The 23,176-nt window shown below is 39.7% G+C and overlaps 2 protein-coding genes across 3 annotated transcripts; one reads left to right on the top strand and one right to left on the bottom strand.

The window, feature by feature from the left end:
* Positions 1-1,144: 1,144 nt before the first annotated feature.
* LOC147633483 (SPX domain-containing protein 1-like) lies at positions 1,145-4,126 on the top strand. Its single transcript, XM_086806570.1, has 3 exons — positions 1,145-1,905; positions 3,265-3,409; positions 3,497-4,126. The coding sequence occupies exons 1-3, from the start codon at positions 1,453-1,455 to the stop codon at positions 3,886-3,888; spliced, it is 990 nt and encodes a 329-aa protein (XP_086662696.1). The 5' UTR covers positions 1,145-1,452; the 3' UTR covers positions 3,889-4,126.
* A 12,350-nt stretch (positions 4,127-16,476) lies between these two features.
* On the bottom strand, positions 16,477-20,015 carry LOC147633482 (UDP glycosyltransferase 9-like). 2 transcript variants are annotated; one of them, XM_086806568.1, is made up of 2 exons: positions 19,469-20,015; positions 16,477-17,662 (listed from the first exon to the last, which is right to left on the bottom strand). In XM_086806568.1, the coding sequence occupies exons 1-2, from the start codon at positions 19,977-19,979 to the stop codon at positions 16,629-16,631; spliced, it is 1,545 nt and encodes a 514-aa protein (XP_086662694.1). In that variant the 5' UTR covers positions 19,980-20,015; the 3' UTR covers positions 16,477-16,628. The 2 variants fall into 2 exon arrangements, with proteins under 2 accessions (XP_086662694.1, XP_086662695.1); XM_086806569.1 differs by having other exon boundaries at positions 16,477-17,659; positions 19,469-20,013.
* Between the last annotated feature and the right edge of the window lie 3,161 nt (positions 20,016-23,176).

Here is a 23,176-nt window from a genome sequence, read left to right as displayed (position 1 = left end):
TTGTTATTGGAGCTTCTCTAACCACAAGCACCACCCTTCTATGCTTTGGCAATTCCAATAGATTGCAACAACTAGACTAAATGTTGCAAGGTGACTCCAACTTTGACCCCACTTACATGGGCAATGTTTGAGTCAAGCAAGGAGTTGGGGTTGCTTTCTTGTGTGTACAATAGTTATATTGATGTGCCAATCGGCTCCTAAGCTACTACTTGCATTAAGGTTTGCTAAAAAAAGGAAATTAGCAAGGTTCGCACATTAGGTGCCTTTAGTGCTCCCAAGGTTCTTATCTTAGGTGCCCTTAGTGCCCTCAAGGTTCTTAGCCTAGGTTCCCTCAGTGTTGCCCCCAAGGTACGTGTTCTACTTGTGTAAGTTTATAGAGACCTTAGCAGACCTTTTATATATATTATTAACATTTACTTTTGATTGTGTAAGTTTATAGAGACCTTAGTACACTTTTAAATACATTAGTAACATTTACTCTTTGATTGTGGTTCTCACATGGTCCATTTTTAAATATTCGGCACCCAGAGAAAAACCTTGGATTTAGCATATAGCTTCGACACTATTATTATGTGATGCTTTGTGGGTTTTTCTTTATGAGCCTTGAAAGTTTTTTCGACTAAGTTGTGCAATTCCCACAAGGGGCTTCATTAAATAGTTCAACGAATAATGCAAGATGCTAAAACGAAGCGAGTAAATGTCCTATGACAATACTGTGAAGAGTTGAAGAAGCAAATTCATGTATAATGGATAATGCCTGCCTCAGATTATCATTATCTGCTCTCTGAAATTACCGGTTGTTCACCACTCCTCAGCTTTAGTTGAGTCACCCTCCCTTTCACACAGGGCTGTCTTTATTAATATTATATATATTTACTGTTTCCCAAGAAAAAAGCAGGTGAAGAAGAGGAGAAGAAGTAGAGCTAGATGCATGGGAGTTTCAGTGTTTGCTCAAGGTGGAGGTTCCATAGGGGGACGAAGCTCGCCTTTATTTTTTAATTTTCTGTATAATTAGATAAAAGTACTTAGTTTATATATATATATATATTTTTAAAAACTTGGCTGAAAATTTGAAAGTACACTACTCACGAGTCACACCGGACCTAGTTTATATTTCAAAACTCGAGCTTGTCTCCTATTGCTAAATCCAAGACAGATGCGCTCACGGCGGGGCGATTGCTACCATGTCTCATCTTCGTTTTCTGCGTCCGAGCTCGCCATATTTGTTCAAGACCAGAAGGTATATCAAGCTCGCCCATCGCCATAGCCATGACCTGTCTTCTTATCAGTTTTTTCCCTTTCCAACCTTAATAGTCACCGATCTTGCCTAATTAAGTCTCCGATCCTATGTATTTTCCCTGTACTCCATAGCTACCCCTGTGGCATCTCCATCACTAACCCTAACCCTCCTAGCCCTAACCCCTGAGCCTAACTCTCACCCTTGTTTTAAGAATGAAGTTCGGTAAACTCATCCAAGCCCTCATCGATGCAGCCCTTCCTGGCTGGAAGGACAAGTTCCTGCCGTATAAACGCCTGAAGAAGCGCCTCAACTCGCTTGTCGGTGACGTCCTGGCCAACTCGATCCACGCCGCTGGTGTGGGGCCGTCCGGCCATGGGTTGCGGTACGCCTTCGTTGAAGGCGGCTCATCTTCAGGTCCTGCCGCATATAGTTGTGCAGGTGAGGGGTCGAGTACACACGCAATGGCATCGGAAAGCAAGCCCGGAGGCAAGAGACGGAGGGGGGTACATGAAGAGGGAAGGAGCGCGAAGCGCCGGTGCCTTCTGCATGATGCCAAATTCACACGTCTTTTGGAAGTGGAATTCAAGAGGCTGCTGGAGGGAGAGCTTGAAAAACTGAACGATTTTGTGTTGGAGAAAGAGCGGGAGTTTGTAATCAAGTCTCAGGTATGTTCCTGTTTCTCCACATTGGGTCATTCCTTTGGCTTTATCTGATTGCAGTCTTGCAGTCTTACCATGAATTCTTTTTATCATATTCAAGATATCTTTATTGATGCTGCTGCCATGTTTCAGTAGACCATTTGTTAACTTTTGGAGTGTATATGTCTTTCATGTGCCATTAAGGGGGCTGGGGCTTCACAAAGCATGCCATGTTATTAGTACTATGTGGCAGGATCCCCTTGCTTGATGCCCTTCTACTCAAATTTGGCTGGAATTGCATCCTTAAGCAATGCCCTCCAATAGTGAGTGCATGGGCAGCATCTTCGACCTGGTCATTCCTTAAATCAGTCTACTGCAGAAAAATGAATGAAGGTCTCAGTTCAGGTGGCCCGGGTGTTTCATGGTTGAGAAAGAAGAGCTGCGGGGCGGGGGAGCAGGGGTGTGATGGTTCCATGTCCCGCCGGCCCGGCAGCGTCTTGGCCCGTTGGCACAGCATGGCTTGCCGGCCCGCAGCTCCGCCGCTTCCACCATTTCCTTCTGTCGGTCCCGTTTCCACGTCGGCAATCTTGCCGGCAAGGTGGGAGGGCAACCCCCGGAGGCACTCGGCACCATGGAACCTCCCCCGCACCCCGGGAGGCCTAACGTGCCTACCCGGTGCGTGAGTGAGTCTACGTGTGCCTAGACATGGGTCCGTGCTACGCCGCTCCCTTGCACCTCATCCCCATATAGATGCATAATATTCGGTTTGGGCTAGCATACCCCCAAGGCACCATGGGGCCTTGGATATTATTCCCAACCATCACAGGGAGTGGCAAGCCCCTTGGGTCAAGTTGGGAAGATTCGTGTGAAGGAGGCGTCTAATGGCTTGGCCAAGGCTCGGCATTCTCTGTCCTGGGGTGCGGGACCTGCAGATGCAATTGCACTCTTTTTGAAGCAAGCCTAAGGTGACTTGGTCATTTGTCCCTTTCCATGCCAAGTACCAGTAGATAGACGCTATGTGTCATTTGTTTACTTTGCTTTTTACACTCCCCCCCAACACCCCTCCCCCCTCCCTCCCTCTTCATCAGGTAGGTGTGCATGAATTCCAATTTTTGCAGCATCATGGTCGTAGATTATTTAGAGGGTGGTAAAGTGTGCTTTTTTTGGGGCTAAATGTCATGGACTGTTTTTCTGTTCCTGTGTGGAGGTCAATGGCTTGCAACTTGTCTCACTGCTTCAATATAGCAGGCCCCCTTTGAAGATTTGCTTGCGGCTTGTCTCATTACTTCAACACTGTGGGTCCCCTTTGAAGCTATGCTGTTTTCCATAGACAGTAAGGCAATCTTGGGTGGGATGCTAATGGTGTTTTTTGTCTTTCCTTTTCAGCACTACAAGGAAGAGGTTGAGAGATTAAAAGATATTAAGGCCAATGACAGGAACCCATGGTATTTGATCAATCTGCACAAGGATGTCGTGGTTTTCCATGGTGAAATGGTGCTCTTGGAAAATTACAGCTCCTTGAATTACAGAGGTAATAACAAGTAGAGGTCTGTACATGTGGATTTATGATTGCATTCAGCTGCTCCCTGTTTTGATCTAGTTGTGCCTATCAATGCAGGCTTGGTTAAAATTGTTAAGAAGCATGATAGATTGACAGGTGCGTGGCTACGCATGTCCTTTATACCGAACGTGCTCCGCCAACCTTTTTACAGCATGGATATAGTGTCCAGGCTTGTCAGGGATTGTGAAAGCAATCTGCTGTCGGCGTTCCCAAGCTGTTCAGGAGAAACCCCCGATAATTCCTCTTTTGAAAGGGACACACAAGAGAGCGCTTTTGAGGACGATTCTCTCTTCAGAGAGGATCTCATAAAGCAACTCCACAAGAATATCATTGCTGCGATGCAGACAATCAGGAATATGGGCAAGGGTAGCTCAACTTACAATGAGTTCTCCATGCCACCCTGTGAAGACAATGATGATGCAGGGTCAGTCGTGGTGGATGAAGAGTGATTGGGCCCCCTTGGGATGGCCAATCAAAAAACACAAGAATAAGTCGGCTGTTGGTTTTTGCATCCCTGGGGATGTAATTGGTGTACAATATATCATGGACATAAAGATGCACAGATAGAGCTGTGTATTGTGTGGTTGAGTACTTCCTTCAGCTGTTTGAGAAGTTTTGAAAAGACTGTGCTGTGCATAAGTCAGACAAGCAGTTTATTTTAATTATTAGAGATGACTTTTTAAAATTTCTTTTAAATTGTTCAAGGATGATAAGTTAGAGAGCAAGAATTTTGGCTTATAGACAATTTTGGACGAAAAAAGAGAGCTATAAAGGCCCAATTAAATTGAGCTAATATAACCTTCCACATCATGATGACATGTTTGTCTAGTGGCCTGCCTTACGCCTTGTGGTAGGGTGCATTAATAAGGTTTTAGGGGGCATTCTCTTTTTGGCCATGTATCCCAACAAGTAATGTAAAGCCAATAATGAGACTCAAAGTTGGCTTTTTTTGCATCGTGCTGAAGTGTCGATTTCAGGCTCAATTTGGCAATATTATCTATCAGCTGTTAAGGTTCTTCTCAAATCCTTTTGGATGAATAACATATTTGCTACACAAGGGTCTTTACACCTCTTGGGTGAATGATATCATTTGGGTCTTTCTCCACCACTTGGATGAATGCTATCTTTTGGGTCTTGTTTCCAGTTTTGGTTGCATAGGATTCTTTGCTAGGTATGTGCAGTGTTGCAACTTTGTAGTCAATTGAGAGTATTGAACATTACGTCTTGCGATGTATTGCAATGTTGTAACTGTGTAGTCAATTGAAAGTATTGGCCATTACAGCTTACAATGCTGTGCAAGTAGTTTTGCAAGTTAAAAGGTAATCAAGGAAAATGAGGCAATACCACACCTAAGCATTGAGTAGTATTGACACCACCCTTTTTAATTACCGTAGGAGGGTGCCAACTTCTTACGTTAATATTTTTTTAAAATGTTAACAAGTAGTTCTTTTATATATTTTTAGGCTAGACTATAGGAAAGCACAAGGATATGCAAACACACGGGGCATAACATTTTTTAAAGGCAAGAGTGGGTATCGAATTGCACAATGCTAGGGTTTGAACCCCATGCATATGGGTTGGTAAGGCAAGGTTCCATATAATATGTACGAAGAATTAAAGGAGCTATGGACAAACTTACTAGCACAATTTTCATCCATTTCTATTTAATAGCTTGAATCCCCTTACAAAACTATAAAAGCCACCTAATTTTTTAATAGAGAAACCACCATGCCATAAGCATCTATAAGAGAGAGAGAGAGAGAGAGAGAGAGAGAGAGAGAGAGCATATTCAACATTTGCTCATGGATTATGACATCCAAGATTCTACTGAATTAGGATTGATGCTATACCCCTTCCTTGAGAGAATAGAGAGCTGCCACTGTAGAGAGAGAGTTAGATGAATGTTAGCATTTGCACTTGCAAGATTTAAGTAGAAGTGCTCATAGTTACTACTACACTTACCTCTCAATAGCTACACTTGGAAGAAATCGGTTGAGCTCTCAATAATTATGTTGGAAAGGATTAATTGAGCCTTCAAAAACCATAATTACCTCTCAGTAGAGCAACCATTGTATCTGTGGAGAGAGAGAGAGAGAGAGAGAGAGAGAGAGAGAGAGAGAGAGAGAGAGAGAGAGAAGATTGTAGAGGGAAAGATAGATAGAGAGAGAGAAGATTGTAGAGAGAGAGAGAGAGAGAGAGAGAGAGAGAGAGAGAGAGAGAGAGAGAGAGAGAGAGAGAGAAGATTGTAGAGGGAAAGACAGAGAGAGAGCGAGAAGATTGTAGAGGGAAAGAGAGAGAGAGAGAGAGAGAGAGAGAGAGAGAGAGAGATGACTATAGAGAGAGAATTGTGGAGGAGGGCAGAGAGAGAGAGAGAGAGAGAGAGAGAGAGAGAGAGAGAGAGAGAGAGAGAGAGAGAGAAAATTGTAGAGGGAAAGACACACACAGAGAGAGGGAGAGATGACTATAGAGAGACAATTGTGGAGAGAGAGAGAGAGAGAGAGAGAGAGAGAGAGAGAGAGAGAGAGAGAGAGAGAGAGTTCATCATGCTTAATTGGACCATTTTTGTTCCAATAATGACATTAACATATCACGATCACACCATAATGATAGTGACAGATCATGATCACACCATAATGATAGTGACGGATCACAATCATAGTGATATTCACACCAATATAATAAAATTATAAATTTTAAGTAGATTTTAAAGTGCTCCCTAAATAGTGACATCATAATGATAATAAAATAAAATTACAAATTTTAAGGAGGTTTCAAAGTGCTCCTAAAAGCAATGTCCTTGACACCACTTTTGGGTCCACCTTACCTTGCTTTCATCCATTAAATTGGTTTTCAATAGTGGGGTGTCTGTGGATTATTTGCCATAGTAGCCATAATTTTAAGAGAGAGAAAGATAAATTAAGAAATTGGAGCGTTGAAAAATAAATAAATAAAGAGAAAATTTCCCTTATTTGTCATTCAAAATGGTGGAAAGAAATTTGATACCTTGTCTTGAGTCAAAAGCCCCCGCCATAAGTCATAATTTTCATAAGGACGATGGATAAATGGGTGTCAAAATACTCCAAAGGTCCAAGTGATATTAAGGTAGGTAACACTTCAATTCAATTCAAGGAGCGAAGAATTCAACTTTCAAATACCATAGAAAGGCAAGGCGAAAAACATGAAAAGCACAGATATTTCTTCATATTACAAGACTTGAAACTCTCAGCATAGAGACCACCTCTTGTTCTCAGCCTTCCACTTGTGAAAAGGGTAAATTTTGGGCTTTGAGCACTTGAAAAAGATTAATATAGTATGCATAAGTGATGTGATGGTTTAAACCCGTATATTAATATACATAAATGAAATTAACCAAACAAAATCTCATTTTTTGGCACCTTCTTATTAGGGAGTGGTGGGCTATCTATTTTGCTCATCAAATTTAGTTTTTTTTGTTTTATTTTTTAAAACATGTATGTGTAGCCTGGGTCATGGTGGTGATCAGCCCTGTGTAGTCCGTTTCAAAAGAGGTAAAGATAATAGAATCCCATTACCTGTTTCATTATACTTGAAGTTGGCATTGTTTTCTTGAAGAGAATTCCTAGATTACCAAAAGCCTCTTATTTAGGCTTAAGCCTTAACCTTTGTCACTTGTTAACCCAAATTTATTTTCCCTTGCTCTTCATTTGTCCAAAAGTCTAAAGCAAGATTTCAAACCTTGGCCTTTGATAATTCCTTTTTCTTCATGATTTCTAGTAGGACACCAATTTCACTATGTTCGTCTCACAAAGCCATTGAAATTTGATTTTTTTCCATAAAGCTTTTGAGAAAAATCTCATTTCAAGGGGGCATTGGCAGGCGTAGGAAGCTTAGCAAGAGGAGGGCGTAGGCGTGCGGGGACATGGTGGCTGGAGGGTAACCCTTAGGTGCTAGGTCCTAAGATGAAGAGAGTAGAAAATAGAGAGCAATCACCTTGCAGGCACTCTCCTTGTCTTCTACTTCGAAGAATATTCTAGGTGTGCACATTGAGAGAAAGAGATAGAGAGACAAGGGCAAAGCAAAGCTTGCAGCAGCACAGCAAGCGAAACACCAACATTAACTACTAGGACTCCTTTCAATTGCAAACAAGAGAAGATGTTGCTAATGGAGAGCTTTCGTAATGGCGGCAGCGGCTTGTCTGTTGCTTGGAGGATGGAGGACAGAGGCGATGGCATTGGTGGGTGCTGCTCCTTCATGATGGCCCACACTACTTCTTCTTCATCGCCTTGTTCTCTACAGGGCATTCTCTTTTAGCCAAGATACCCAACTCACTACACCTAAGAATCCATAGTTTAAGAATAATAAAATCCTAGCCTTTTAAATCATCAGAACCCACACACATTTTTCCGAGTTGAGAATTTCAAGATAGATTTTATGTTGGGGATTTTCAACAATTGAAAACTCATGGTTTGATGTGCTTCATTGTTATGTGCACATTATATATGCATATACTAGGAGGCTAACCCACCCTAGGCATATTAGCATGGGAGCATGGGAACATGCTCTAGTGGGGCAAGGGTTAGACCTAACCTTGGGTTGAGGTTAGGGTCAAGAAACCAAGGGTCACACATGGAGATGGAGAGTCAAGAGTCACTTGAGAGCTCTCCTATATAATGGGGGCATGGGACACTCTCAAGGGATGTTCTCTTATGTAGAGCATTCTATCTACTCTCTTGTCATTTCATGCTAGAGCTATGTGTTGTTGGATTGAAGACATACCTCTTGGTGGTATGGGACACCAAGGTTAGGTATGTGGTTCTTCATTATGTTGATGTGTCCACCCTTGGGCTCGGGGGTGGTTGGGTGGATGAGTATATGACTGGTTTATGTGTGTTTATGCATAGTGATTAGCTAGAGAGATCTATGGGATTTTAACAGTGTCTCATATTAGTAGTTATTTCCCTTTGGATTAATTCTAGATGGTGTTTTCATGATTTTTTACCGTTGTTTAGCCACTAAATGCTAATTTAAAGTATTTTTTCTTATGTGTTATCAGTTCTAGTCAATTGATTTGCTAGATCACTTTGATTAAGGGTGGTCAAGTGAAGTTGGTTCGAGTGAATCGTAATTTTTGGGGAACCTTATTACCATGGCTCACATTGATTTCTCGATCAATGATAATGTCGATGAGATATGTGATCATCCTGACTCGGAAAGGGAAGATCTTAAATTCTAAGTTGAAGAAGAGGAGGCTGCTGGAAAGAGTGAATTTATATGCCATGACAAGATAGACTCACTTAAGGTACAGATCTTGACTTTGTAAAAGGCTCTTTTGGCGGCGGCACCTCCTCCTCCTACCAAATCAGTTGCTCCGTCGTTCGCATCACAGGTGTACAGCGGTGAGAAAAAAGGAGAAGACTCAAGAATGTGTAGATTTTTGGCTCAACAGGTGGACTACACACTTTTCCTTTCATCCATTTACTGATGAGAAAAAGCTATAGATAGCGCAGGGGTTATTGAAAGGAAAGCATTGACTTGGTGAAAGGATCTCAAAGAAGATTCCATTCCTACCACTTGGCAAAATTTTGAAGAAGCTTTCAAAAAAGAGTTCTTCCAACCAGAGGATGAATTTGAGATAAATGCCAAGCTTGTTAAAAATAGCATGAGGAATCAATCATTTGATAATTATATGCAAAAGTTTAGCCAATTGGCTACCAAAGCCAAATCAGATGATCACACCTTATGTGGGATTTTCATCAACGGTCTAGGTTGTAACTATCAGTATGAGGTAAAAAAATGCAAAGTCAAACTAGCTGAGGATGCTATTCAGGCAGCTCAGGTTTTTCATAAAACAATGGTCAGCGCCAACACTTCAAAACCATCATCTAATGAGAATAAATCCATGTTCACTTTTTCAAAGAGGACAAAAAAGGAAGATGGTTTTTACAACAAAACCAAAAAATTTCGACAACGCCAACAAAAAGCCAAAATTTGTGAGTAGGAATAATCTCACATGTTTCAAATGCGAAGAAAAGGGATGCACAAAGAAATTTTCTCCTTTGAATGAGCTGCAATACCTTTGGCGCCTAGGCAAAAGGCGGCACTGAAGAAGTTTATATCAAAGAAATCTATGCACATTACAAAACTTTAAGGTAAATTTTCTAAAGTCAACGTATCTTGAAGGAAGCCAATGTCCAGATTGTACTTTCAGTTAAGTGACGTTTTTGGTCTAAATGAATTATTTCATATTTATGGAATAATTAATGGACATCAGGTTCATATATTGTTTGATCCCGGTAGTACTCATAATTTTATTGACAACATTGTGATACAGAGGATGAAGTTGGAAACCACTCAGAATGATCACATGTAGTACAAGGTCAGGATGGCTGGAGGACAAGTCCAATTCTAATACAAGAAGGTGTTAAAGCTGCCATTAGACATCCAGTTGTACTCAAAAAGTCTTGATTTTTATGTCATGAACTTGGGTCATGTTAACATCATTTTAGGAAAGGAATGGTTTCATCGAAAAAATAAAGATTTTTCTATTGACTGGGTCAAACATTTGATGTCTTTCCGTCATAATGGAAACCTTGTTACTCTTAAGGAAAACATTGTTGTATCCAAGAAAACTTTCATTTATGAGCTTGAGTTAATGGAAAATCTTTTTAACTATAAACTTTTCCAATTGGTTATGGATCCAGTGTCTTCATGTGTTCATTTTGATGTCAACACTGTTTCTTTAGATGTTTGGGAAAGTAAAGTGTTAACTTCCATTAAGAGCAAATTTTAGGATGTATTTCTTGATGAGTTATCTCACGGATTACCTCCTAAATGAGAGCCCTAAATGAGAGGTGGACCATAAAATTGAGCTAGTATCGGGTGCAATACCTGTTAGTATTCCTCGGTATCGACTTAGCCAAACTGAGGAAGATGAGGTAGCCAAGCAACTAGCTGAATACTTGAGGATAGGTCAGATTAGACCAAGTAAGTCTCCTTGGGGTGCACCAGTTTTCCTGGTTAAGAAAAAAGATCAAGGTACCTAGTGGATGTGTATTGATTACAAATGTCTTAACAAGGTTACAATTAAAAACAAGGTTACAATTACAAATGTCTTAACAAGGTTACAATTAAAAATAAATACCCATTATCTAGATCAAATGATCTTATTGATAGGTTGAAAGGAGCTAAGTATTTCACAAAGCTTATTTTGCAAACCGGTTATCATCACATCCGTATTGCTCCGTATCGGCTTAGCCAAACTGAGGAAGACGAGGTAGCTAAACAACTAGCTGAATACTTGGGATGGGTCAGATTAGACCAAGTAAGTCTCCTTGGGGTGTACCAGTTCTCCTGGTTAAGAAAAAAGATCAAGGTACCTAGTGGATGTGTATTGATTACAAATGTCTTAACAAGGTTACAATTAAAAACAAGGTTACAATTACAAATGTCTTAACAAGGTTACAATTAAAAACAAATACCCATTATCTAGATCAAATGATCTTATTGATAGGCTGAAAGGAGCGAAGTATTTCACAAATCTTGATTTGCGAACTAGTTATCATCACATCCGTATTGCAGAGGAAGATATTCCCAAACTGCTTTTAGGACACGTTACGATTCGACTTGGGAGTCAGTTGAGAACATTCAACACAGGTTTCCTTCTTTTCATTGCAAGAGTGCAATGTTTTGAGAGAGGAGAAGTATGTTATGCGCACATTATATGTGCATATACTAGGAGGCTAACCCACCCTAGGCATGTGACTATGGGAGCATGGGAGCATGCTCTAGTAGGGCAAGGGTTAGACCTAACCTTGGGTTGAGGTTAGGGTCAGGCAACCAAGGGTCACACATGGAGATGGAGAGTCAAGAGTCATTTGAGAGTTCTCCATTGTATCTACTCTCTTGCCATTTCATGCTAGAGCTATGTGCTACTGGATTGAAGACATGCCTCTTGGTGGTATTGGACAGCAAGGTTAGGTATGTATTCTTCATTATGTTGATGTGTGCACCCTTGGGCTCAGGGGGTGGTTGGGTGGATGAGTATATTCTTGGCTCATGTGTGTTTATGCATAGTGATTAGCTAGAGAGATCTATGGGGTTTTAACATTCATGAAGTTGGTTCATATTATTTTCCTTTGCCCAAGTTGGGAGTGATCTTGTAGGTGTTTGGACGAGTCCTTTTGCCTTAATTTTTTAAAGTGAAGGCTTGATTTTTAAAGTTTTGGTGTAAGAAGATAATGTTGCAGTTTGTAGGAGTTGATGGAGTTTGTGAGAAGGAGTGTATTGGGATGGGTACCGATTGAGGTGGTCCCATGGTGGAGTTTGAAGTAAAGTGAAGTGTTCTTGAGAGTGTATTTCTGCATCAACATGAGGTGCTTATTCCAAGGCAAAGTGTTCTTTTCAAAGTGCTCACAAGGACGTTTGCAAACTAAGTGGAGGAGGAATGTTAACTCTCTAATTTGTGCATTTTTAGGCACATTTATGGGTTCATCGACACAAATCAAGCATTTAGGCTACTTAAAATGATTATTTTATGAGCTTGCATTGTAAACTCATATGTAAATGGGTATGGATTATAGCAGATCCGCACAAATCAATGCCATAACCTTAATGTGTGTGAGTTCTCTTTTTGGAAGTTTGAGGATACTTTTAGTTTCTTTAGTTGCAAAAATGAAAGGTCTTTGGACCTTAGGCCAAAGGTGTACTCATTTTTCAATATCAAGAAAAGGAAAAGAGGAGAGTTGGTTGAGGAAGTTATGCACGACTCCTTTATGTACATGCTTCTTTCTTCTTTCTTCTTTCTTTCTCTCTTGGTTGGCACAACTCTTTCTCTCCTTTCTTTATGCTTTCTTGTACTTGTATCAATGGAAGAAGAAGGAGATAGTGAGGATGGTGAGAATGATGATATCTCTTGTGTGCCATGGTTCTTTTGAGTGTGTGTGTGTGTGTGTGCTGTTTTTCTTAGTAAGAGAGCAAATTTGTAGGTTTCATGGTGAGAGACTAAGCCCTATGCATAGACTTTGTTGCATGATAACCCTGGTTTTGTGTCTATTTTAAATAATGGGTGAGAGCTGTTTAGAGTGCCCTGTAAGTATTTGAATACTCGCTTGGAAGCTTTCCCCAATGCTTACTTTTGGGACTATGCATGCATAAACTATATGTGCAAATAATAATGCAATGAGCCCAAATCTATAATCTCAAATGACACATATAATTTATCCTTGAAGATCGAAATATTCTCCTCATTAGGGCCTGTGAGCATCATGTCATTAACAATAAAATAATGACCAAAAAATAGTATTTACTCCTCTTTACATAGATGGTACTCTCAGTTGGACTATTACAAAAACCATTTGCAACCAAGTATGCATTTATCTTCTCATACCATGCTCTAGGAGGTTGCTCTAGGCCATATAAAGATTTTTTTCGCCTACATACTTTAGATTCATGCGTTTTTCAACAAAACTATGAGGTTGAGATACATAGACCTCCTCATTTAAGTCACCATTTAAGAAGGCAGTCTTGATAATTGACTGATGTACTTTCCACTATGATGTGTTGTCCCGATGCAATAATACACTTGGCCGTAGTCACATAGAAGACAGGGGTGCAAAGGTCTCATCATAATCTATGCCTTCTTTTGAGCATAACCCTTTGCAAAAAGCCTTGCCTTGTAGTGGCAATGCTACCAACAGCTTTACACTTAAGCTTATAAACCTAGTTTGTACCAATGACCTTTTTATCATAAGGAAAATCTACTAAATACCAAGTGTCATTTTTAAAGGATTAAGTCGTATTCATCCTACATGGCTTACATCCACCAATGATCGTTTTCATGTGCTTCCTGAAAGGAAATAGGTTCCCCTTTATTGCATATACTAGCAATGAGAGCATGTTCCACAAAAGAATAAGATGTATGATGAGAACATGCACGTGTCTTGCTAGGTAAAGGAGTAGCTAATTTGCTATCTCGTAATGTTTGCACCAGCCATTTTGGCATACTCTTAGACGCCTATATAGCCACCCTTTCCTCATGCACTACATCATTCACGATTACCTCATCAATAGGCTGATTTCCATAAATTATGGGCTGATTTCCATAAATTTTTTAAGCATATCAAAGATATCCTATGAGCATACATTTTGCTACGTTTGGTATAAAAGCATGGACTGAACTGAGTTCTCAACAAAGATATCGTATGAGCATACATTTTGCTATGTTTGGTATAAAAGCATGGACTGAACTGAGTTCTCAACAAAGATATCTCTACTCAAAATTTACTTTGTGTCCGGATGGTAGAGTCTAAACCCTTTGCTTTCTGAGTTGTATCCTACAAAAATACATTTTACCGCCTTATCATGCAGCTTATTGTGTTGTTGCTCAAGCACAAGAGCATAAGAAAGACAACCAAAAACACGCAAAGGAGCCATAGAGGGCTTCCTGCCATGTCAAGCTTCATAAGAGGTAATTGTCTCTGCAAGTGGCACACATAACTGTCTCTAAAACCAAAAAACATGAGGCAAATCCTAGCCTTTAATCATGCAACGTGTCATCTCCATGAGAGATATGTTCTTCTTCTCAGCCACACCATTTTGCTAAGGTGTATAAGGTACTGTGTGTATTGATGTTTTATGCCTCTTTCAGCCATATATACATGAATATTCTCCTCCCCTTGATATGTATGAAGGGTGCCAACTTTACACGCAGACACATTTTCAGCCATAGAAACAAAGTGTCTAAAGCATGTAAAAACCTTTGATGGATACACCCATGTGTGCCTGGAGTAGTTATCTATAATAGTCACAAAGTAGAGATATCTCTCGATTGATGGTATCCTCATGGGACCATATACATCACTATGTATAAGCCTTTCTTGACTAGAGCAACAATGAGCTTCAAGAAAGATGGCACCATCACTGAGTAAGTTCCTTCAACTTCAATGACTTAAAGTTGAGGGGGAATCGCCATAAGCCAAAAAAAATCAATGTATATATATGACAATAAGAAGCATATGACCAACTTCTAGCTAAGAGGTTGCTTATATTGGTACATATTGTTAGATTAAGCTCAATAACATCTTTCAATATTAAAGTGAAATTTGAAAAGAATTTCATTTTAATATTGTGGAGTGTCTTCTTGTCATAAAGAGGTGGAGAGTGGCTATCCCATTCACACTCTGCGCTTCTATTTGCCACATGTATGGATTAGCTTCATCCACTTCAGCTTGTCTCCCATGTGTGCATACGACGTCATGGCAAGTACCCTTAGGCTCATAATGCCTCCATGTGCTATAAAAGGAGGGCCATTTCTTTGTTTTGATCACCAAATCCTTCCTTAATGAAGCTCATATGCTAGTATTTCTCATTTCTAGCCATGTTTTTAGTTCTTTTCTCAAGATGTGAGAGTGGAGGCAAGCCATTGTATAGTCCCTTTTATCGTATATAATCAAGTGTATTGGTGTGTAGTCTTCTCTTTTGAAAGTTAAGTCTTAGCTTGTACATATTTTAACTTAATAGCATCATGGGTGTGATAGTTATGATTGGGTGTATGTATGGATTGAAAGAGCATTACTAATGAGAGAGGGCTGTAGGAAGAGTATTGAGAGATTTAGAATGGTTTCTTACTCCATCCCTAGAGGGATTTTGGGTCCACTCCCTTAGCAGACAAAATTTGTAATACGCGTTTTGGAGTGGGCACTCATGAACAAAAGAATTTTCTCAAGGAAAAAAGAACTCAAATTGCTACAAGAGAAGTATCTACTCAAGGAGGGAAAGAATGTAGGTCATGGGAACTCTATCTCATAGAAGTTTGAAGAGCTTACCATAAACTGTTAAAATGCTATAAACAATCAATATCCTCCGTTGTGACAATTTTGAATTATTCTAGTAGTAGGTAGCAAGCATTATGCATCAAAATCTTGCCACTGGCTAGAATAGGTGGTTACATTGTTCTTCTCTCACAACAAATCAATGAAAAGGGAAGTAAGAAAAAGAAGAAGAAGTAGAAACACACACAAGGACCAAAGATCTTTGTGAGCACCATTTGTTGATCTCAATTGCAAAGCACGCTGCTTTCAAAAGTAACAACGCAAGTAGCTCAATCAAACTGGTAATAATGAGTGCTAATACATATTCTCTATGTGTAAGCGTTTGGCAAAATAGCAATCTCCACATAGTTGTGTGATCAAAGCATGCAATCATTTCCTATAATGCAATTGCTTTACGAGCATTAACAAATTATGTCAATATTATATTTTCAAAGAGTAAAATCCATAAAAAGCTAACATAATATAATGACTTACCAGCTTGTTCTTAGCAGAACACAATATGTTTGCTACACTTTCAACATTGAAAGTGTTTTTCTAAACAGAGGAGATATCTTCCCTATGTTTATAAATTGAAGGAGAGCCTTATGCGAACTCCCCATCTTACCTTAGTGTATAGCCCTTTTCTTCTTTTCTTTATTTCTCCAACGCACACACACATGCACTTGTTGATAAAAACAATTCACTTCACCACCAACTCTTATTGATTTATATTAACATGTGCAAAGAATCTATGAGAGGATTCTTGTGTATTCTGTGATCAAAACATCCACCTCATTCTTAACAACTACTCCTAAAGTTTGGATAAGTGTGCTTTCAGAACTAACATTGTAAAAAACTAATCCTATACTTTAAAAAAATTATATATTAGCTATGATTAAGGTTATGAAAGAAAGGAGGCTACTCAAGAATGGAGTAGGCCAATGGAAGGAAGGGAGGGAGAGTCGTTTACATGGAGTCTAGAGACATGTAAATATCGTAAGACATGGGAGAGGGTCTATATGAGAACTTGGGCATAATCTCCAAGAAAATATTATAGTGTTATGATATATCAGAAAATGTCAAAAAGATACAATAGCCTAGACCTAAGGTCACTTATATAGTACCTAGCCATTTCACACTAACTAATAGTATACCCATACCCAAATCTATGCTCCAAGTCCATGTGCCTAGGCCCAAACCTATACATGTGCATGTGCATGTGCATATAAAATTGCTTCATTAGAGGTTAGCGAGATAATTTCTCAGAGGTTAGCGAGATGATTAAGAGTTATAAAATATGATAAGAACATATCGACGTAGAGAATACAGCCCCAATGGCCCAAGTGCTAGGTGGAGGGGATATCAGATTGTTGCTGTAAAAGTTATGGTAAGGTGTAGGTAGGTCATAGTGGTTTTGAAGTGGACTTTACAACAGCAACATCGATAACCTTCGCAGAGCTAATTAGGTCAGCAGTGCTACCAGCCTGTGTCCTCTTCTTCATGTCATCAGCAAAGAGTTGCAAATCATGATGAGACGAGCCTCCTTGAAGCATGGCCCTTTTAGCAGCCTTGCTCAGGTGGGCAGCATTTCTACGGAAAACACCACCACTCTGTTCACCCTCCATAACAGCCTTCACTGCATTTTCCACCTCAACTTTTCTTAATAAACCATCACTATCCAGCTTGACCTGCAACCCAACACTCCACACATGCTCAATGAGCCAAGCTATGGTCTTCTGCTCTCCAAAATCGGTAGGCATACACAGAAGAGGCACCCCAAGAGACAAACTCTCTATGGTAGAATTCCAACCACAGTGGGTTAGGAAGCCACCCACTGCAGGGCGGGCCAAAACTTGAAGCTGGGGAGCCCAACTGATAATCAACCCTTGCTCCTGTGTGCGCTCTAGAAACCCTTTTGGCAGATTATAATCACTGTTGCTACCTGAATTGAACCCTCTGATGACCCATAAGAAGTATTTGCTGCTGCTTTCGAGCCCAAGAGCAAGCTGATGAAGCTCTTCTGTCTGAAGGGAGGCTATGCTGCCGAAGGAAACGTAGATGACAGATGAGGAAGGCTTGGAGTCTAGCCACTGCAGGCAGCTATGGTCTGCCTTGAATATCTGCAGAGAATCGTTGCTCTCTGTAGAAGCGGGGCTCTGGAGAACGGCGGGGAGAAGGGGTCCAACGCCTAGAATTGGGAAGCTTGATTTCAAAATTTCAAATTGTTCCCGCTCTAGGTCCTGGTAGGAGTTGATGATGAGCCATGCACACGTGCGGTCGTTCTCGAAGAGGCGCAGAAAGGCGTTGAAGGCCATGTCCGATATGTTGTGCACTTGCAGCACGCTTGGCAGCTTATCTGCAGGCAGAGGGCATATTCCAGGAATATCCGAAATCACATTTGATGATGATGAGCCACCATCATCCTCAGACTTATCTGCTATGGATCACATTTACAAGGGAACCAAAGATTGTTAGCCATCACATTTCCACATATTGTAAATAAAATGTTAGACCAAAACACACAACACACTTCACTTTATCTTATGGGCCTCTTGGCTACCTTTTGATCATGTCTACATAGAGTAATATGAGACCACATAACAAGCGTAGGCGACTTGGTAGAACGGTCGGGTCCCATTGCGAGGACCTGTGTTCGATGCCATTGAGCTACGCGACAGGGATACTGCGTTGTGAGCCAATGGATATACTCCACCTTCTCGCAAGCAATATGAGACCACTATTTCGGAATCCCCTTCTATTGAACCTAGGGCCATATAAGACCACAATCCTAAAAACCAACACATTACAAGTCCCTTGTTCACTTTTAATATTCGGGTTCACCCAGCAATGGAAAACATTTTCCAACAACTTGCCTACACAACTAACATCAAAAGGACGGGATTGTAATAGGGCAAGAATAAGAGCGGGAAAAAGACCACCTTCTCTTCACAACAAGCAACAAATCAAATGGAACCATACCACCATTGCTTATTGGACTTAATATGTAATCTTCAAATTTCCTTAGGTGTTGATAGTCCTTGAAGGAAAAAGGGAATAACATAGAAATAGAAACTTTTACTCATATACAAGTTGCAACCCTATGAGTGTTGGAGAATAAACTTTATCCAAGTACAAAAGCATAAAGGTGTGTGAATAGCCTCTTAAAAGGGCTACACGTGTGTGTGTGTGAACCCACATTTTTGATTGGTTCACAAAATATCTAGATATTATACTTGTAATGACCTAAGCAATGATGTCACTATAGGAGAGGCTCTGAGCACATTATAAATTTGGTAACCACCTTGGAACCAAACGACTAAAAAGTTACAAATTGTAATCTAATTTAGATTGAGGATTACTATTTGGTAACTTTGCACTAGTAAAAAATTACCAAATGATAACTCACCTTTTAAGAAAAATTTCTATTAGGGTTTTTCTATATAAGTCTACATGACAAGGCACAAATTCATGACTTGAGGCTCACCAAGTAGAAATCACTATAATATCTTGCTTTTTTTTCCAAAGTTCCCTCAATAACTGATAGAAATAGCTTTAATTTTCTGAAACTCATACAACATCTAGCGTGTATGAAAGAAATAAAAAGATCTTTGGTAACTTTAAGATCTAGAAAATTACCAAATTGTAACTCAAATTTTGAAATATGTTATGAAAATTTCAAATTTATACTATGGCTCTAAGTCTATAAAAGCATTACACTACATTGAAGTAGTACACTTTCACATCATTAAGTCGTGTAATTTATCTCTCTTTGACGCATTATCTTTCTCTCTCTCTCCCTTCCTTAATTCTTTGTTCATCAATGCTAAAGGTTGTGATCTAATGCAAGAGTACACTCTCAGTCTCTACTTTCATGTTGTCATTATGATGATCATTTACCTAATCACTTTTGATTAACTCTAAACTCTGAGGTTAAGCTAGTCGTCATGTTTAATCCATGTCCCCAATCACTCCATTCAAGACACCATAATTCCATGCTGCAATTAGTAAATTGATCTGTATCACAGGTACAGTTTATATTAGGGTCTGAGACCTTAACCCATGAAGAAAATGATCACATTGGCAACGAAGGAGAGGTGCATTTGATTGAATTAGTGGGTTTGCTGACTTTGCAGGAAGCTGAGATTGAATTCTCATTACACTAACTAAGAGTAGTGTTTGCTTATCTTCTGAAGTCTCACAAAAAGCCCTTACACAGACTAATAACCAGCAAGAGGCGAAGTACCTTTGAGTGGCAGGTGACCGTTGGCGACCAGCAGAGGGGCGTAGTGGTGTATCACATAAGAGGAAGCACACGAAGTCCAGAAAGCCACCCTGGGGATGCCGAACTTATCAGCTGCAAACTGGGTCCACGACACAAATGTATCAGAGATAATGCAAGACACAGGAGGCTTTTTCTTCTGGAGGTCCTCCAAGACCCTGTCAAACACACCAGTAGCAGCCATCTGGCCCACCGCTCCAAAAAGCTTCAAGGGAGCCATGGGACCTTCATGATCCTCGTCAGAGAGGCCATCAGAAATGCCATAGAAGGAGACCAATCCTCCTCCTCCTCCTCCTCCTCCTTCTTCTTGAGTGTTCTTCTTCATTTGGGAGAGACGGTACTCTGTGATGAGAAGGGTGACCTTGAAGCCATGGCTAGAAGAAAGAGAGCAAGCTAGCTGTAACATTGGATTAATGTGCCCTACAACAGGGAAGGGGAAGAGAAGAGCATGAGGTTGGGGAGCTTGGGGCGCCATAGCTATGGAGTTGACAGAAGAGCTGATGACGCCTCGCCTTATAAAATCGTAGGAAATCACAGGATGTATGCCACAAAGGAGGGCACGTGGCCACACGCCAGCTAGTACACGTGGAAAGCATGTGTCCAGCACCTCGCCTTAGAACAAAGAATTAAAACATTAATGTTTGTGTCAATAAATGCCTGTTGATCGAGTGGGTCTCAAATGCGCTACGTTGCCATTGGCAACTTGTCCATTTTATCCACCGAGTTCACGAATGACCCACTAACCCCCCCCCCCCCCCCCTTCTTTGGGTCATTGTATTTAACAAATATTTTATTCATGATGAAAAATGTTTCCTCATTATTTGTATACACCAAACATTTTGAACATAGAATTATTTAGAATTTGGCACACCATACCATATCACTCCCACAATTGACAAGTGCATTTTGTTTGTATAAATAATTACCATACAATGTAACATAACATGTATTTCCACATCACATTTGTTTAACTACAATGTAAATCTTTATGTAATATATTTGATCTTATGTTGAGAACGAGGCATAAACATCAACCATAGATGCACACCACCCACTTGGCTCATGACCTCCAACTACTTCATTAAGAGTTTTTACATCCGGATGCCATTTAATTTTCGCTAGGCGACACCCAAACATTCAAAGCCATAAAGACCAATAAAAAATAGCACAGTTGACCCAGACACCTTTACCCTTCCCTTCAAAATGAGATCATAAAGCTAATAAAAGTAGATAGTTCTCCATGTGTGGGTTGCTTTAAATGAGTTCTTGCAAACAAAGTATCCAGAAATTCAACCGTTCATTACCTCCTTCACTACTATCCAAAGGTCTCTTCACATGCCCTAAATAGTTAAAAATAATTCTAGTTGCATAAGTGATTTTTCCCAAAGCGGGTAAGGGCTACGAGACCCACTTTGGGAGTCTTGCTTGGAACCACTAGATGAAAATATGAAGTTCCTCCTACACATGTGCCTTGAAACAATGTGAAGTAACTCATGAACCATCATGTTTGTGTCAATGAATGTTTGTGTTCATAAATGTATAATGCATGATGAAAATGTAGCACAAGTGCTACGCTACCATCAACAACTTGTCGCTTTTATCTAACTAGACTTTATGAATGACTAGTTACAACCAACCAACCCCTTGAAAGATCTCCTTAAGTGTCCTTTAGAAGCTAGAGTTTATCTACATAAGAAACTCTTTTTATCTGTCAAGAGTTTATGACTAATTATAACCAACCAATGCCCTAACTAATTATAATCAACCAATCCCATGAAATATCTCCTTTAGTACTGTTTAGAAGTTAGAGTGTCATCTACACCAAGTCATAAATGTCACATACCAATAAAAGTGTAGGTGAAGACATAAAGATAACAAGTTGTGCCAATGGCAATACCATTGTATAGACAAAAATTCTTCATTGAGAGACTTCAAAATGCTTTACCATATTTGAATATTATGGGAGCAAATCTATTTTTACAAGGAATTACTAGTGAATTTATTAAAGTAGACAACACATCTACAACATATCAAGCTAAGAGCTTGTCTTTTGCCTCCTATTTGTTGTTTTACTCACCATGGCTAGCTGTTAAAAAAACAAAACAAAAAGAAAACCCTCATAGTTATCTCTTCAAATATCTTTTGTTGAACCGTTTATGCTTGTAAAGACTTCTCATAGGAATCCTGTATTTTTTTATAGACACGACATCATTGCTGTTTTCCAAATGATTCCAGTTACAATTACCAAGGCTAGGTTGTGAGATCTATGATCTCATCCCTCTATGGAGGATAGGATGTTTGGGTGACCACCATTGTACATGCTGACAGGTTGGTATCGTGGGTAAGACCACATAATACTGAAGACTCAGTGTTATTGGTATATGTATTTGGGGCCATGCTAGTGTTATTAGTATTGTGGGTGATCTCCGTGGTAAATATTGATTTAGTGTATTATTGGTGTGCATGTGTGTGCCTATTTTATGTCGTTGTGTTGGGATTGACTGTGTCGATTCAAATTAATTGTCGTACCTGTCATGGTTTTGACGTTTGTGAGGTAGGTGATGAGCATTGCGATGGCACTGATGGTGCTGATGTGCTCCTTTGATGATGGGTTGTACATAGCACATAAACATCTACTATGGTGTCATACGGAGTATTATGAAGGTTGGCCATGTGCCACATTTTTTGATGCAATATTATTCCGCCCATTTTGTATGGTAAGGGTGTTAATTTATAAGCTTACATGCTTTAGTCATTTATGTTATGTAACAAATTTATATGCATGGACATATTATTTTTGTAAAGGAAAGCCCAATTTTGATAGGAAATCTATTATTGCCTCCTTGGGCTAATTTTTACAATACAATATTAAAATGCCCATGTGAGAAGAGGCAGCCTCCCAAGGTGGGGGGATGGTGGAGACTGGGGTGGAGATTGCACCCAATGCTTTTGTCATGTGCTTTTATTCATGCTTTGTCTTATGTTTTGTTTAATTTGCTTATGTCAAATACTCAAGCTATGATTGTAGACTTATATGTGAACTAATCTCTCCTTCTCTAGGATCCTGTCAGTGGTATTAGAGCTGAGGTCTTTTTTAAGGAGAGAATTTGGAGTTTGGAAACCATGCATGAAAATCACGTCTAAAAAGCTTTATGGAAAAAATCAAATTTCAAGGGCTTTGTGAGACGAACATAGTGAAATTGGTGTCCTACTAGCAATCGTGAAAAAAAAAAGGAATTATTAAAGGCCAAGGTTTGAAATCTTGCTTTAGACCTTTGGACAAATGCAGAGTGAGGAAAAATACATTTGGGCTAACAAGTGACAAAGGTTAAGTCTTAAGCCTAAATAAGAGGCTTTTGGTAATCTAGGAATTCTCTTCAAGAAACCGATGCCAACTTCAAGTATTACAAAATAGGTAACGGGATTCTATTATCTTTACCTCATGGAAGACAAGCTCTAACATTGTTTGTTCTATTTGTTTTGAATCCAAGCTAAGATTTCAAAGATCATTCAAGTAACATGTTTTCCTTTCTGATACATGTTTTTATTAAGATTCCTCTAATGTTTACTTTATTGTTATGTTTTAAGTCTAAAAAATTTGACAACACTATTTTTGAATGGTGAGATGATTTAGCTCAATCAATTTAAGAGCATGACTATTTAAGATTTCAT

The sequence above is a fragment of the Cibotium barometz genome, chromosome 12, assembly GCF_041138505.1.
Source record: "Cibotium barometz isolate CiBa-2024 chromosome 12, ASM4113850v1, whole genome shotgun sequence".
Taxonomy (NCBI): Eukaryota; Viridiplantae; Streptophyta; class Polypodiopsida; order Cyatheales; family Cibotiaceae; genus Cibotium; species Cibotium barometz.
Note: the sequence above shows the minus strand (reverse complement) of the source record. Positions and strands in the feature narration are given on the sequence as shown.

Coding starts and splice junctions, on each gene's coding strand:
- LOC147633483 (XM_086806570.1), top strand. CDS start 1,453: ATGAAGTTCGGTAAACTCATCCAAGCCCTCATCGATGCAGCCCTTCCT. Junction 1,906..3,264: donor AGTTTGTAATCAAGTCTCAG/GTATGTTCCTGT, acceptor TTTCCTTTTCAG/CACTACAAGGAAGAGGTTGA. Junction 3,410..3,496: donor CAGCTCCTTGAATTACAGAG/GTAATAACAAGT, acceptor CTATCAATGCAG/GCTTGGTTAAAATTGTTAAG.
- LOC147633482 (XM_086806568.1), bottom strand. CDS start 19,979: ATGGCGCCCCAAGCTCCCCAACCTCATGCTCTTCTCTTCCCCTTCCCT. Junction 17,663..19,468: donor CGGTCACCTGCCACTCAAAG/GTACTTCGCCTC, acceptor TGTGATCCATAG/CAGATAAGTCTGAGGATGAT.